The sequence below is a fragment of the Boleophthalmus pectinirostris genome, unplaced genomic scaffold (assembly GCF_026225935.1).
Source record: "Boleophthalmus pectinirostris isolate CB_2022bp ecotype Guang Dong unplaced genomic scaffold, ASM2622593v1 HiC_scaffold_4, whole genome shotgun sequence".
Taxonomy (NCBI): Eukaryota; Metazoa; Chordata; class Actinopteri; order Gobiiformes; family Gobiidae; genus Boleophthalmus; species Boleophthalmus pectinirostris.
Window position 1 is genome coordinate 15,498,850 of NW_026571353.1, and position 16,142 is coordinate 15,514,991.

General features: G+C 37.5%; 2 protein-coding genes across 2 annotated transcripts; both read left to right on the forward strand.

Annotated features, from left to right (window-relative positions):
- Positions 1-1,292: 1,292 nt before the first annotated feature.
- star (steroidogenic acute regulatory protein) lies at positions 1,293-3,315 on the forward strand. Its single transcript, XM_055161675.1, is given in 8 exon segments — positions 1,293-1,356; positions 1,435-1,542; positions 1,825-1,955; positions 2,110-2,217; positions 2,219-2,269; positions 2,532-2,716; positions 2,885-2,978; positions 3,193-3,315. Coding segments are annotated over 8 exon segments (864 nt in total).
- A 1,300-nt stretch (positions 3,316-4,615) lies between these two features.
- Positions 4,616-13,294, forward strand: elmod3 (ELMO/CED-12 domain containing 3). Its single transcript, XM_020935377.2, has 13 exons — positions 4,616-4,706; positions 5,628-6,347; positions 7,110-7,178; positions 7,299-7,373; positions 7,445-7,514; positions 7,693-7,755; positions 7,851-7,939; positions 8,295-8,418; positions 8,510-8,632; positions 8,724-8,854; positions 9,151-9,227; positions 9,302-9,429; positions 9,781-13,294. The coding sequence occupies exons 2-13, from the start codon at positions 6,246-6,248 to the stop codon at positions 10,023-10,025; spliced, it is 1,296 nt and encodes a 431-aa protein (XP_020791036.2). The 5' UTR covers positions 4,616-4,706; positions 5,628-6,245; the 3' UTR covers positions 10,026-13,294.
- Positions 13,295-16,142: the final 2,848 nt, after the last annotated feature.

Consider the following 16,142-nt stretch of genomic DNA (forward strand, 5'->3'; position numbering starts at 1 on the left):
TGACGCAGAGTGAGTTGAAGCAATATTACTGTTAGATAATGTGGGTTTTATTTGGATGTGGTCAGCAAGGTTGTCAAAATATCTGAGTAGCTTGGTCAGACTTGGAACAGGGAATTTAGTTGTGTTTTATAATCGTGAAGTAATGGTTTGGCATGAAATAAAATGCTTTGAAAACTTGACAACAAGCTGTTACTGACAACACTTTTGTTAACGTCATCATCTATTTTTGTTTTACTAAACATTAAATATACACTTTATTATTTAATTAATTATATCCATATGTGCTAGAATCAAGAACATAATTACAGTTTTACCATATAAGAAAATAATAGATTTTCTAATGCAAAAGTACACAAAAGCAGTCTATAAAGATCTAGCTTGTATTAGTGGGATAGAGAAGAAAACTGAGAAGTTTATCAATCCAAGGGGTGAATGTGTGGAACAGTTTAGATGATGATCTCAAGTTCATTGTTTGTTTAAAAAGTCACAAACTCTTATTTAGCAGAGAAGAATTTTAAATCATGAAGTTGGATTTGCTGCATGTGTATTATTCCTGTTTACAAATGTTTTTAAATTTCCCAGTGAGCACAATGTAGTAATGTGAAAAAGTATTGTATTTAATTTGATTTATCTGAGTGAGACAGCCTGTTTAATTTTGTTGAATAAACTAAACTAAACTAAACTAAACACATTACATATTTTTGATGTGCCCCTTTCCTGCTTTGGATTCTGCACTTTTTTTTTTTTTACATTTGAGAAAGATCGCTATTTCCTTAAGCCATTGATAAGACTAGGTCAAGTTGGTAACAGTTTCACCTTTGCTTCTTGTACCATGAGAAGGTGGATGAGCCATTTTGAACCTCTTCCAGAGTCTTCTCTGATGCAAGTTAAACTGTCTAATGTCCCACACAATAAAAATGACATTTTTTGTGAGTGAGTCAAATGCAGTGGGCTTTGGGCACTGGACGTTATCTGAGGTCTGTAACGACGTGCAGCTCGTGTCCATGTGGAGGCCTTGGCACCACAGACATTGGGACAGTGAGGTGATGCGTGTGTTTATCTACGCCATGATAACCGTGTGTCCTTGTGGAATCCTATATATACAGACACCTTCACTCTATTCCAGAAACAAGCTTTGGTCCACTCTGCTCTAAAACACTAGGTGCACTTCTTTAACTTTATTCTATCAACGTTATTACTCATACAGATTTGGAGACTTTGGAGTAATCAATTTACATTCATTGTTAATTAATCCAGTTCACTTAAGCTCCCAGGAGATCTTATAAGATAAAATGCTGCCTGCAACCTTCAAACTGTGTGCTGGCATCTCCTACAGGCATATGAGGAACATGACAGGTGAGTAAATTGTCCTTATTTGGATTTTCAAAAATATGTAACATTATCTTGAAATTTCTTTATTTCTGACCAATGTAGGTTTAAGAAAAAATGCTCTAGTTGCCATTCATCATGAGCTGAACAGGCTGGCTGGTCCTGGTCCAAGCAATTGGATAAGCCAAGTCCGAAGACGGAGCTCTCTTCTCAGTAAGTGTTCAAATGGTTTTACTGTGCTATTCAAAATTGTGATGTTTTAGGAACTTTAACACCATTTACAAAGTGAAATTATTACTCATATTCTACCTATGGTATTTTTGCTACTTTTTTTTTTTTTTTTAGAATTTATTATTACTATTTCTCTTTGTCATTGTAATATTATGATGTGTGAGCTACTGTGTCCAAGTAATTTCCCTTGAAGAAATTACACACATAAGAACACAGAAGATCTTTATTACACAGAGTAATAAAATGTATACTTTTAGTGTCAAGGTTCCCGGATTATTGAACAGGAAGGTTTCAATGAAGCAGAACTGTCTTATGTTAAACAAGGAGAGGATGCACTGAATAAAGCCGTCAGCATCCTTAGTGATCAAGAGGACTGGACTGTCGAAACTGTAGCTGTGAGTACATACAATAAAATAATTACTCAAGCTAATTATTCCAATATTGTGAACCTTTTATGTAATTAAATATTGTTAAAATGTTCACCAGATTTTAAGGAAAAAATGTGAACGAATGCATGACTGAATACTGGCTGTATCTTCTATTGTTTAGGCGAATGGAGACAAGGTTCTGAGTAAAGTTTTGCCAGACATCGGGAAGGTGTTCAAGCTGGAGGTGATGCTGGAGCAGTCTCCAGACAGTCTGTATGAGGAGCTAGTGGGGAAACATGGAGCAGATGGGAGACTGGAATCCAAATGTCAAACAGGTCAAGGTAAGCACATTTGTCTTTAAGCTGAGTTTAAAATATACTGACTTCTACTATAGCTTTCAAAGGGACAAAGGGATCTGTTGCACCGGGCTCCAGGGTTTTAGGGGCCCAGAACTGGACCCTCTTCCTATTAATTTATATGACAGGGTGGCTCATGTGAGGCTTCTTGCCCCAGAGACAAACTTTATTGGTACAAGGGAATGGATGCAGTAGCTCACACATCACAGTTCACATTTAACAACATAAATGTATATTGCATCTATAGATACTTCAAAAGATCGGACAGGACACAATGATCACCCATGAGGTTTCGGCTGAGACCCCTGGTAATGTAGTTGGGCCCCGGGACTTTGTGAGCGTGCGGTGTGCAAAACGCAGAGGCTCCACCTGCTTCCTGGCTGGAATGTCCACCCAGCATCCCAACATGCCTGAGCAGAGGGGAGTAGTTAGGTGAGATGAGACAAGAGGACTTCAAGGCTTTCTAGCTTTAATAATAATAATAATAATAATAATAATAATAATAATAATAACAACAACAATAATAACAATAATACATGTGCTGAGGTTTGAACACTCTCATAATTGCTTGTTTGTTTGTTTGTTTGTTTGTTTTTTCAGGGCAGAGAATGGGCCCACCTGTATAGTTCTGAAGCCCTGTGCTGATGATTTTAATAAAACCAAGTTTACCTGGTTATTAAGTCTCGATCTAAAGGTATTTAAATTACAGTTTACAGACTGTATCAAAATCTTAAAATGAATCAAATACTCAGTTTAAAAGGTGCAATGGAAATCTGTTGCCTGCAATATAAAGTATTTGATGGGCTCATTGTTTAATCAATATTAATGATCCTCTTGCACATCTATACATATTTTAAATAATAATAATAATAAAAATGTTACTCATCCTGTTACTTTGTTTCTGCCAGGGCTGGATCCCAAAGACTATCATAAATAAAGTGCTCTCACAGACGCAGATGGATTTTGCCAATCACCTCCGACAAAGAATGGCCACCAATGTTTCTGTGGACATGGCTCCTGCCGCCTGCTGACACAAGACACAATGTCACAATATATAAAAGTACACAAAAGCTCTTCTGTTCATATCAGACTAAAGTAAAATTAATACTGCCTCAGAATTTTAAGTTAAAATGCTAAATAAAGTCTATACTATCAGATATGGCCCCTCCTTTCTTTTACTGTATTTCACTGTTCTATTTATTGAACCTGGATTACTGAAATATAGAATAAAATATTTCATGATTTAATGTCTATAAATTTTTGGGTTGTGTATCTTCCTATTTGTATATTTAAATTCAGAAGAAGCTTCACAGTCACATTTCAGAATGTTATAAAGCTGAATCTAAGACTGAAATCTGTCCCCAAAATTTGAGTAACAATTCACACATTTGGTATTCTTAACATTCTGGATATGGATATAGAACCAGTAAAAAGACTCTAAATAGGCCTAAATCTGTCGCAAGCTATTGTTACAACCAAACGTTTTTCCTTTACTGGACATATTAGAAATGAATCATTGTTATTTAGGTGCATTAAATGGCCCTTTTGCTTCCTTACCCATTTTTTACCAGCCATGATTTTGTTTTTGTTAAACAGTCCAACAAATGGTAATGACAGACATCTGCTTTAAATCTCATCATCTGAACATGCAGATGCTTGGAGAGTTGCACATTGTTTTTGTATCCAAGAGTAAGAACTTTGTGGGATAAAGAATTATCTAGAAATAACATGGTAAATAACAAGAAAAGATAAACAAACAAAATATGGGTATCATAAGTTATTTCCAAGTCTAATTTGTTTGGGTCACTGCCTAATTCAATAACATATAAGCTACATTACATAAACAATAGCCTATCTGTTTGTTTAAGCATTTAGCCTGTAGCTTACTTAAGTTCCCTATAGGTTGCTCAAAAGTCGGAGGTTATATTTTGCTCTTTTCAAGTGATGGGCTATTTAGCATCTTATCTCTATCTCTAAATATCTTTAAATTGCACTAGACAATTTAAACCAAATGTTAAAAATACCTAAAGGGAAAGAATAAATTACACTAAGTCATGCACTTATAAATGGCTTTCATATAGGCCAGAATAAGATGCATAGGACCTAGGCTATATCGCTATATCCTGTATGTTCATAGGCTTCTCTTTAAAGTCTGTAATATTGAATGCCCCTTAATATGATTGCTGAAGCTTTTATACAATTTAAGACTGACATCATAGCTATAGACAGACTGTAATGCTGTAAGATGGGAAGGAGAGAGATAGAGACTGTGAGAGAGGAGGAGGAGAGAAGACTAACCATGACGTAATGATCCAAAAGCTGTGCAGTGAACTACAATTCCCAGGATGCACTCGAAATTACCGTGGCCACAGGACGGGGGAAGGGAAGCTGAGATTGGAGGGAGAAACAATCAGAAACTAAGGTACTTTTAAAGATTCTTAATTGTTGTAATTTTGCTAGGCGTATAACACACTAAATTATGCATTTCACAGACAGTCTTACAAAGATGATAAGATTAATCCGAAATAAGCTTTTTTTTTTGTTCAGACGCTCCATCTCCGTTACAGTTCAATAGAGCTTTGGCTAGTCCTTTAGTTAGCTTGACAGCTGGCTTTTCGAGTGGCAACGGCGTTGTAACACATTAACTACACTTGTTTTTATTATTTAAGCCATATGTCTATTTTTTAATATTTATACAGGTCTGAATGCACGCATGCAAACGTTGCATCCTTCTTTTGTTCGCGCTGTAGCAGAGTCTTTGTGCGGCGATCATAGCTGGCACAGGGCTAGCTCGGCGTTGCAGCGACAGTAGCTGTCAAAGCGGCAGCGGTAGGCTACTGTAGTAGAAATATAGAAAGAGGCACTGCTCTTCCCATTCTTTGATCAGATATTTATGCTGGCATTGCCAGCGTGCCTTCGTTTTTTTTATCGTTTGCTTTTTGCAGACGTACCAGATGGAGCTCTTAAACTTGCAAAAGTCAAGAGATAGTGAAAATACGTCATTAGAGCAATCTCTTTCAGTGGTAAAAGTGTTAAGGGCGAGTTGGACCTTGCAACATGACGATCAGAAAAGTAATATGGTATGGTATAGGTAATATGATTGTCAGTTATTATTTTTTTATCAACTTATTTAACGATACCTACGTAGAAATCTATACAAAATCTGTAATATTGCACTGGTACACTGAATGTAGACCAATACTTGGTGTCCTAAAATACAGAAAATCATTTAGCTAATTTATTTTGTGCTATATCTTTGCTATATAACTAAAATATAATTTAAATGTAGAACTTTATTTTTATTAATTGTGCTAATAACATCCTTTTAATCTTTTATCTTTAGATGCAGTAACCACATGGCATCTCCTCTATAAGACTGACTGTACGCGGACCCTCACCACTCATATTTTTATTTTTTACTTTGCTCGGCCTTAACTTTTAGCTCTTTGCTCAGCCTCAAACTTTTAACTAGAAAAGAAGTAACCAGACAGCAGCAGAAAGTGTTCTTGGTCTTGATCTGTGTGCCAAGGTAATGAAGAGTCTTGGGCAAGGGGAGCCCAGCCCTGAAAATGTCATTATCTAGCTTTTGTGCACCTCTGATGGGGCAGAGGAGCCAACCAAGTGGCCAAGGAGATTTGTCGAGGAAAGGAAGCAAGGAGCTATCTGAGGAGGCTGTGTATTGATGTATACCCATTCTGCCAGGGCATTTTTGTAGACTGAAATTCACGCATTCATCCAAACACAGAGAGTCAAGGTTGGATTTTGGGTGGTCAGAGTATACACTCAGTCATTACTACTTCACAACATGGATCTCTGCCACAAGTGAGAACGTCTGGTACAAACAAACTGGTGACTGTGGACCCTGGGCTGTCGGGGTGTAGAAGAAAACAAGTCGAAAAGCAAATGTGCACTACAACAACCATGGTGGTCCTGTCATCGGATCTTTGGCCCATCTCGCGCTATGATTTCACTCGCCTCTAGAGGCCAGGATCCGGAATACAATTGCCAGCCACCGCACATATATGCAATGGAGGAAGACATTGATGTCACATCCCACAAGGAGGTGATTATATTTTGCATGCTCACTTTAAATCTCATTATATCAGAATTTTAGTGGACTCCCCAAGCAATTTGCATTACTACATTTTTGAAGAAAGAATATATGAATTAATAAATAATTAATGATGACACACGAAGACCAAATTAACCTCAGTGGACTAGTATCATATATAGCATAATACATGTTGCATAATAAGCACAATAAAATAAATGCCCAAATGAATTTGCCAGGTGAGATTAAACATAATGTGTTATCTAACAACTTAATTCGTTAACTTCTCCTGGGGACATTATCAAATGTTGTTACTGCTCTGTGCTGTTGTTTAATGTCTCCAATTAGGAGGTGATTTGTTTAAGCAGTTCTGTCACATGTGTTTAAGTTAAGTCCTAAGGTCAACAGTGCTCTCTACCTTAGCTGTAATCTCTGGTGCCGCTTGCTTGGTGTGTTGCCATGGCGGCAGCTGACAAAGCATTTCCCTTATCCCCAGTTTGGTTTTTCAGTTGTAACATTAACTCTCACTTCCTGGCACCTATCCATGGCTGTGGCAATTTAACTGTATACTAGGGATACCCCTGCCCAGCTAAATTGGGTTTGGACATGGCAGGGATAGCCACTATGCCACTCAATGCCAGTATGGGAGGTGTAAAGACAAATGCTTTTTGCAATGAATATAGGGCATGCTAGTTTTACTTGCCAAGAGATGAATATTTGATAAATACATTTTTTAACTTGCCTCACCTGTTCCTTATTATTTTAATTTTGTAGGGTCTGAATGGCTTGTCTCATGAATGCAGACCAGTAGAAGACATAAATGGGCACTCCAATCATAAACCGGTAAGTTTTTTCCAGTTTGTGAAGTAAACACAATAATAAGATGCCCTCTTCTATGTGTAAGTGTGGGGTAGCTTTCAACTTAAAACAGTACTTTTAAAATGTTATAAACTGATTTTGCAGGTCATGAATGGATTGATAATTGGTCACAATAACAAAGACCACACAAATGGCAGTGCTCCACTTAGAGCTTTGCCAGTAAGTTGACCTCTGTCCAAGCACAGTTTAAAAAGCTAATTAAGCAAATACTAAACTAACATTTTGTCCAGATTTCAGCACTGAAACAGAATGGCCTTTTACAGACCTTGTCAGCAGGAGGGAACCAACCAAAACCTGCAGGTGATACACTTCTTTTCTTAACTTGTGGTTCATCCATGTATCCAAGTGACATAACAGTATTTGGAAGTAAACCCTCTCTTTGGGTTAAGAGATATATAGTGTTAGTTTGCTTGTGTTTACATTGCTGCTCCTTATTACTATTCTGTGGTAATTTGCCTCTATGCTCTTGACTTTACAGATGAAAATGAGGAGTTGGAAAAGGCCAGACAGGAGTGGGAAGCAGTTGAGAGTGTACAACCAGGTCAGACCTCTTATGAAACATGCACTTTCAAATGTGATTGTTTGGTTATATTGGTGTGTCATATCATAAGCTAATATGTACTATATATATTTTAGTGATCTCTGAAGATTCCACCTCAACTCCACTTATCTCTTTTAATGAAGCTCTGCAGTACTTCCAGACCACAGATCTTGGGGATTTAATTGTAAGAACCACAACCTGACATACTACACAAAATGCTACTCATTAATTATAATTTAAAATGGATGATGGATATATAATTCTTGATAGAATATGTTAAAAATGATCCCCAAATAATACATCTCAGTGTCTTCTATTTCTTTAGTATTTTTGTCCCACCCACATGAAAACAAAAATGTACAGCTGGTTAGTAAAATAAAAGTTAAATTGTATTCTAAACATTATTGTTATTTCATCTTATGGGATTATACTTAACAATCTTATTTACTTTTTATGCATTGAATTTGCTGATAATTTTAGGTATGCTTAAAGTAGGAAAGATTAGTTATAGTTACATGTTCTTTATTTCACGTCTGTAGAAGAACATCCAGCCCACCATTCGTAGGACTGGCCTGGCTGCCATCACACACTTCCTCTTTGGCCCTCCGCGATTGCACCGAGAACTGCTGGAGGAGAGGGACCTGGTCTTTGCCATTGCTCAATGTGAGTGTCTGTGCGCAGCTGTTTAACTTATTAATGTTTTTACATTCAAATCTAATTGTGTCTTTTTCATTTGTGTTTATGTCTACTGCAGGCCCAGTGGACAACAGCCAACCAATCCACATGCGTGTCCTTCAAACTATTTATAAGAGACTAGTTGGCAGCAGGTTAGACTGTCCACGCTATGGGGTGCACTGGGAGACCATTGGGTTTCAGGGTAGGACTTATAGCTAAACTTAGATTTTTATATAAATGAAGGTATTATAAGTTACGTCTTTAAAAAAAAATTATTTCTGTTTATTTTGCAGGTACAGACCCAGCCACAGACCTGCGTGGCACTGGTTTCTTGGGTCTCATGCATAGTCTATACTTTGTTATGGACCCAGAAATGCTACCCCTTGCTAGAGACATTTACAAGCTTTCACTACATCCAACACAGGTATCTGGCTAATTTAAAGGTTTTATTTAATGCAACCTAGTTTTTATACTGCAGATAGACCAGCTTAGAATAATGTAAAATGAGTTGAAATCATCTTTATGACGTATATAAATATAAAACATTAGAAGAGGGTTTAGAAATTGCTGCGGTGCTCTGTTGTGAAACAAATGGAACTAAGATAACAATGGCTGCTAGCGCTAAGTGGACTGGCTATGTAGTGAATTAAGTTTTAAATAAAATGACTTCATGGACAAATACTGTTTCATATAACCAACATTTTTCTTGTTTTTCTGTAGAACTTTCCATTCAGTGTGATGTCGATCAACATGACTCGCATCGCTCTGCAAGTTCTCAGAGAGGAAGCCCTGACCAAGTCTGTTATTTTCTTTGAACTGGTATGCTTTATTCACTGTATCCTTTCCTCTGAAACTTTACTGTTTTTACCAGGGAGTGCAATCGTCGTCAGCAGGTAGTGGGTGTATTAAATGAGTTCTATGTTGCCACATATTTGCACCTGTACCAGCTGTGGAAGACCCAGCAGAAGACCATTGCTGACTCTGGATTTGTACTCAAAGGTATTCATTGTTATTACATTGAACTTTTCATTGGTCTTATTTTATTTTTATAGCGCTATGACATTAGAACAGTATATTTATATAGTGTTTATGGCAATGTAGTAAAATAAAACATTTAATTGACTAACTAATTTACAGTATAAACGTCTAAATAAAATGTGAATATAAAAAAATGCACAAAAAAAAAAAGAATAAAAATTCACACCCATGAAAGATTGCCGTACCAGTAGATTTTAATAGAACTATCCTTCAGCCATGAATCTCAGTATTGAACAATAACAACATGAGATGGTTTTACAGATTGCTTTCGCTGTGTGAGTCTAACATTTACTGTGTTTTATAACCCCTCAGAAGTGGAGCTGTTTGCCAAAAAGAACCCCAAGCAGATGCTGCGCCGACTAGAGGTCTTCCTGAAAGAGAGGCGGGCAGGTGGCATCCCCCGTGGGACATCTCCAGACCCCCAGGCCCAGCAGTCCTCTCCCAGCCTGGGGGAGAGGGGGGCCCGTGGAGGACATGGAAGCAGGGCCAAGGAGATGCACTTCACAGGAGTGTGTGATTTACCACCGGACATGGAGGGAGAGGCCAGGCTGATCTGAGAGATTGTGTGCGCTTGTGTGTCTGTGTGAGTGTGGCAGTCTTCTTTGTGAGTATATATATTAACGTGTTGTGTAAGTTGCTTCCTCTGTTACACAAAGACCAAGAAGTCCACCAGACCCTGATCTGCGACCTGCTACCTGAACTTTTTAACACATCTGCTCCGTTCATTGTTGCTGGGGTGCTGCACTTTGACTAAATGTAGGATCTTTATCTTCGATTGTTAAGTTACATTTTTGTAAACAGAGATCTAACACCAGATATTAAGAGCAGGTCAGAAACACAAGATGTCACAAAAAAGTGAATGCTTGCACTTTTGTCTATGTAGTAGCCAAATTATAAGCTGCCAAATTCTTGTGGTTAAACTATACCTGCCTAGAAGTCCAAAATGTAAAAGTCCCTACAATTTGTCACCAAGGGTTTGTGAGCATTAACAGGCTTGACCTTTGCTCCCAATAGAGCAAAAGACTTGTCATCATGCAAACTTGCATGCATCGTACGATGTCAGGAATATACTTTAATACTTTATTGTTTAAAAACAGTCTAGTCCTTTTGGGCTGTAGTGAGTATCTCCCCTGTAATGTGGGAGGTAAAATCTTGAGCAGAATCTTTGCAAGGCAGAAAGAGCTGCTGTTGCACACTACAATAAGTAGGCACTATTAAAATATAAAATATAATGTGGGGTGTGAATGCAGCTTGCTTTTAAAGGTTCACTCAAATAGCATTAATGAGGTATATTCAGGTGAAAGATTTTTAATAGACCCTTGTCAGATGTGTTGAAAGTATAGCCAGTGGTTGATGCATTCAGAGTTGTGTGTTGTGTGTGGTTGGGGTCTAATTAGGTTAATACATCCACAAAGGTGGGTTAATTTTCTAAATAAATTTTAAAAATGTGTCTTGTAGCCCTTTCTATAGGGGTAATAATTGAAAGCACTTCAGATCTTTATTAAATTGCTGAGAGACTATGAAAAGACCTAGAGTTGTGCAAATTAACATCAGAAATTCTTGTGTGAACGTCCTGCCTTTGGCCACAGCCAATGAGATGCTTCATATTAGTGTTTAGCTGGGCCTTGTTCTCGGCTCATGGCCAAGTCTAGTATGAGCTTTCTCTACATTCCGTTAAAGCATGTGATTGTATTATTTTTTTAATAGTTATAAACTTTATTCCAGTGTGCTTGTTTGTGCGATGCAGGGGGAGCTGATATTGATGAAGGGTGCCTCTCTTCGGAGACGTATGGTACAGTATGCAATCCCAGCTCTAACTCAACGATAATCAAAAACAATGTGCTGTGTGACGATAGAAATCGTTTCTAACTTCAGGGTTTGTGTGAATGTTTGTGTGAGTGCGTGTGTGACAGGAACTGACTACAGATGGAGTGCTTTCCACTGCACACGCATGAAGCCAGCTCTCCTAAATACCTGATGCACCAATCTTGAAGAATGGTACTTTTACAACTTTACAAGTGGTACAATTGCTAAGATATTTTGATTAGTTCAAAATGAGTTTGTGGATCTAGTTTTAATAGAGCTGGGTCCTCAAGTGTACTGTTGTGAAAGCCAACATTGTAGTCTCAATCTGTAGCATGTTCAGGTAGCACTAGTACTGTAGCATCTTTAGCCTCCTCCTCTTTGTAAATGTTGATGTCACGTCTCAGTTTGGGTCCGTAGTGTCAGTCCAAGTGCTAAAACTGTTACTACTATAGCACATCCATTTCACCTGAACATCAAGCCTTCATATAGTCATGTGTTGTTTGGGGGGCACATATGTTGAACAGATGTTTTGATGAAATGTGAGATATAGGTTTTACTTGAATGGTTAGAAGAAGATAACTGTGCCTACATGCACCCTTGTAGGATTGGTTGAAGCATCCTTTTTTCTTTGATTTGAGCCACCGTGCCACTTTAGAAACTCCATATTCACACAATCAAATTTGGTGTTTCCCCCTTTAATGTGTGGGTTTAACAAATGTATGCATACATTATATAGGCATGTAAATCTATTGTCTTTCCCATCTTCCATTTGCCATTGTTTAACCTTTACAAATGAGCTGATGTAGTTTTGCCAATTGTTTGCAAGTGTTTTGACTGATCAGGAAACTTTGCACTGTTGTAGATATTTGATAGTATGTATGTTGTATGTTGTATGCAAGAGGATACAGGCCATTATCGATAGCCATAAAGTTCATTGCCATCTCATTAAACCTGGCATTTTTTCCTCATTTAAAAAGTTGGTAATACCACAGTTTAGTTTTGGTCATGTTAAAAATGAGGAGCAGTACAGTGTATGTAAATCAGGAAGTCTGTATATAAAAGATTAAATGATTGTAATTGTATGATTGTGAGTAGGGCATTATACTGAAACACATTGCTTACCTCAAAACTTGAGACAAATCTCTCCTTTCTCTCCTGACATTGGTTTGAGATGACTTGTGCTCTCTTTAGACTGAATACTTTTTTTTTTTTCTTGTACCTTGGCCTACTCGCATATTAATTGGACATGTAATGTAATGTATATCCAACAAAGTGAGCACTACATAATAGCAAACTAACACAAAAGCTGATCAATGTTAAGTGTATACTATTTAAACCAACATTTATTAACACTACTATATAGGCTCACATGCTATAATGCACAGCTGCAGATAAAATTATGAGTTTTAATTCAAAAATATTTTAAGATTAATTGGCTCATGTTGACCATATTGAAATAAGCTGGTTTTCTTGTGGCTTTAGTGATAGTACAGTACATTTGCTGTGGTGTGTTTGATGTCAGGAAAACACTCAAGATCCAACTTTCTCAGTCACAAACAGTTTATTGATTGTAACGAAATGGGCCTGATTAGCTGTCATAAATTGTGTATGCTTTGGTATATGTTTAAGTATCCAAACAAGGCCTGAGTTGTACTCTCATATTACCAAAAGTTATATTTTAAGCGGTCGTAATCGATCATTTTATTGCTTTTTTTTAAATAGTTTGATACCTCCCCAAATTGTGAATCAAGAAAAACAGGGGGTAAAACGGGTTAGCAGGATGTCATATGCTCTGAGAGGTGTGTGGTCTACTCGGGATTACAATCACTTCTCAATATCCTGCGCTTTATATGAAGTTTTACTGTTGTCGTCATCGTCATGTCCCTCAGAGCATTTTATGACTGTACCTTGATTGTAGAAGCCCTATTTTATACTGAGAGTTATTTCAGAATACAGTATGTGCTGTTGTACATTCAATGTATTGTAAGGAGAAAGCTAAATAAATGCAGTTTAAAACAAATATCTTGATTGTGTTTCTTGCATATCTATAAAGCATATAGGCTGTCTCAGTACAATCTAAGATTTTTTATCTCAGATTTTTCTATTTTTCTTACATTTATTCAAAAGACCCTTGTAGGTATTGCAAGTCTATTGAATATAAAGGTGACATCAAAGGTGCATTGTGTAACTTCTCTGGTGGAGGGTCACTTGGTTGTTTCTACGAAAATGTTGTTGCTCTGGCTGGAATGTTCCACAGTATGACACAGGTCTACTTTACTTTTATTAAATTACAGGTGGTTTTATAGCTCAAAAATACCTAGAAAAACAGGCATTATGGCGGTGAGCGGGGTCGCCTCTCCACAGATCTGACCTGTAATTTGGTCTGATTTGATCTCCATGAAGATAGAAAATGTCAGTACCAAACTGTGAAACATTCCAGACAAAGCAATAACATCTTCATGGAGAAAAGCATTGGACAGACTCCACCAGAAAAGTTACACAATGCACCTTTATACAATATTAATACTACTACTACTAACTGAATCCAAGCAGATGCTCCTACCTATGAATGTCTATTAGAAACATTTTTTAGGTACCGGCATTTAGTTTGTAGCTGTAACATGAGAAATAACCACTAGAGTGCACACTTGAATAGATCCACAACTGGGACTAAAATGTTAGAATAAAACATATTTTCCTAGTAATTTGTGGAGACATTTCATAACATTTTGAGTTGGCACTTTTTAAACTGTGCTTTTTTACTTCCTGACAAAATATTATTGTTTTCTATTGTAGATCCTCCCTTCTGAGAGGTTTCTGTTATGTCTTTAAAGTAACAGGGCATGTGTTAATATATGACTGTCAGGTTTTAGTCTCTTTAGAAGTTACCTTTCCATTGTAAAGGTTATAAATAAAGGTCATAGTATACTTCAGTTCAAAGGGTTGCATCTGGACATCGTTTCAAGCTCCATATCACTGACCTATTTTTTTAGCTTCTTCAGAATATCATCTATAAACTGCCTTAAATGTCTTCCTACTTTGCAAAGCTACTTGTCGTAAATTGTTCAAATGGGGGATTTTGGTTTTGGGTCAGAGAAATTTGTGAGGAATTTTGGAGGTTTTTTTGCCTCCATCTGTGCTTCATCAGACAGTGGCTCCGAGCCCATAGTGCCAGATGACAAGGCTGGGTTGGACCTGCTGAATCACTGCACACTCACAGTGGAAAAATCTCTAGGTTTGTCTCTCTGTCAATAATATTTTACTACTTAGGCTTAAGGAGTATCATTCATGCCCTTGAGGAGAGATGCTATCACAAGATATCACAAAAGCCCTCCTCCTCCTCCCCTACTATTTCTCTTGGAACACAATTTTTCCAAATCAACTATTAATATGATTTGTGTAAAAATATTAAGCAATAAACAAATATTAGTGTGGTCATGCGCTCAAAAAAAATACACAGTTGCTAATATGCCTATGAATAAGAAGTGAATGCCAACATGAACTGTTCCTAACTTGGAATAGTGAAAATATAGGCTGGGATCAAACAGAAATCCTTGATAAAAGGGTAAATGCTTTAGTTAATTTAGTTTTGAGCCTGTTAAATCACCACCATTACTGCTACAACTAATAATAATTTGTTCTAAAAAATAAAGATGAAATAAAATATGTTTCATTATGCATTTTGAATAACAGCACTCCTTCTCCACATCTTTAGCACAGTGCAGTTCAGGAGATGCACAATTCACATAGTTATAAGACTGTTTCCATTTGTACCTAGTGAGCCTGCTGCACTCTCTCACTTCTCCAGTCCCCCTCTCCTCTCCTGGTCCCTCCCTCCATCTGTCGTCATTGTTTCCTGCCGGGGAGATGCTGACGCGGGGGCCGAGGCTACAGTGCACATACTAGTAGTGAATATTGGCCGACATATGCTGACCTGAAGGAATATGCTGCTCAAAATAAGGAATGATGTCAGATTAAGGAAAATATAGGCAAGGCACTGGAGAGGTTTAGTCTGTGTGGTCTGTTTGCCCCTCAGACAAGAGATGGGGTGTGAGGAGCTCTTGGCTTCCCATTCTACAATAAAAGTGGATGCTTGTATAGTTGCACTTTTTAGTCAGATTTGTAAATGTTTGTAAAAAAGTTTGTTTAAAAATGAAGTACCCCAACTCGTTAGTGTACTTTTGTAGGCATTCCTAATTTGTGTGTTGACTTCCAAAAGTGGGTCAGTTTAAATGTTGAGTTGTTATATTGGTAAATGGTCACATTTTTCTATAGCGCTTTTCCACCTTCAAGGCACTCAAAGCGCTTTACAACAAGGAACCACTCACCCATTCACACACACATTCACAGACACTGTGGGCAAGGTGGGTTAAGTGTCTTGCCCAAGGACACAACGGCAGCATTCATCTGTGGGAGCTGGAATCACACCAGCCAACCTGTGGGTCAGTGGATCTGACCACTCAACCTGTGATGTTTATGTTGAGAGCTGGATTTGAACTGCCAACCTTCAGATCAGTGGGCGAATGCTCTACCAACTGAGCTACTGCCGCCCATTACATTATTATATTTTTTAGAATTGCTGACTGTACAAAGTGATTAGTATTAAATCTCCAAAATGTGGAGAATGACATTCCAGTAATAATAACCATATACAGTAGCAGTTCCAACAGTTTTAGTTAAATAATTATATTATTATGATCTCTTTTGCAAAAGTGATCTGGCCAAGAGACAGCACATCTACTATATACATTTAATTCAAAGTCTTACTGTGGTAGACTTTTGCCATTAGAGACATTAAGATTAGCCTACAGTATAGATACTGGCTTTGTAGAAGTATGTCTGTGGTCACACAGATTCTGACTTGGAAA

What these genes read in the sequence shown, in the direction of transcription:
- elmod3 (XM_020935377.2), top strand. Translation starts at nt 6,246, where the DNA reads ATGATTTCACTCGCCTCTAGAGGCCAGGATCCGGAATACAATTGCCAG. An exon ending in CTCCACTTAGAGCTTTGCCA is followed by an intron (nt 7,374 to 7,444) that starts GTAAGTTGACCT and finishes CATTTTGTCCAG; the next exon opens with ATTTCAGCACTGAAACAGAA. An exon ending in GGTCTTTGCCATTGCTCAAT is followed by an intron (nt 8,419 to 8,509) that starts GTGAGTGTCTGT and finishes TGTCTACTGCAG; the next exon opens with GCCCAGTGGACAACAGCCAA.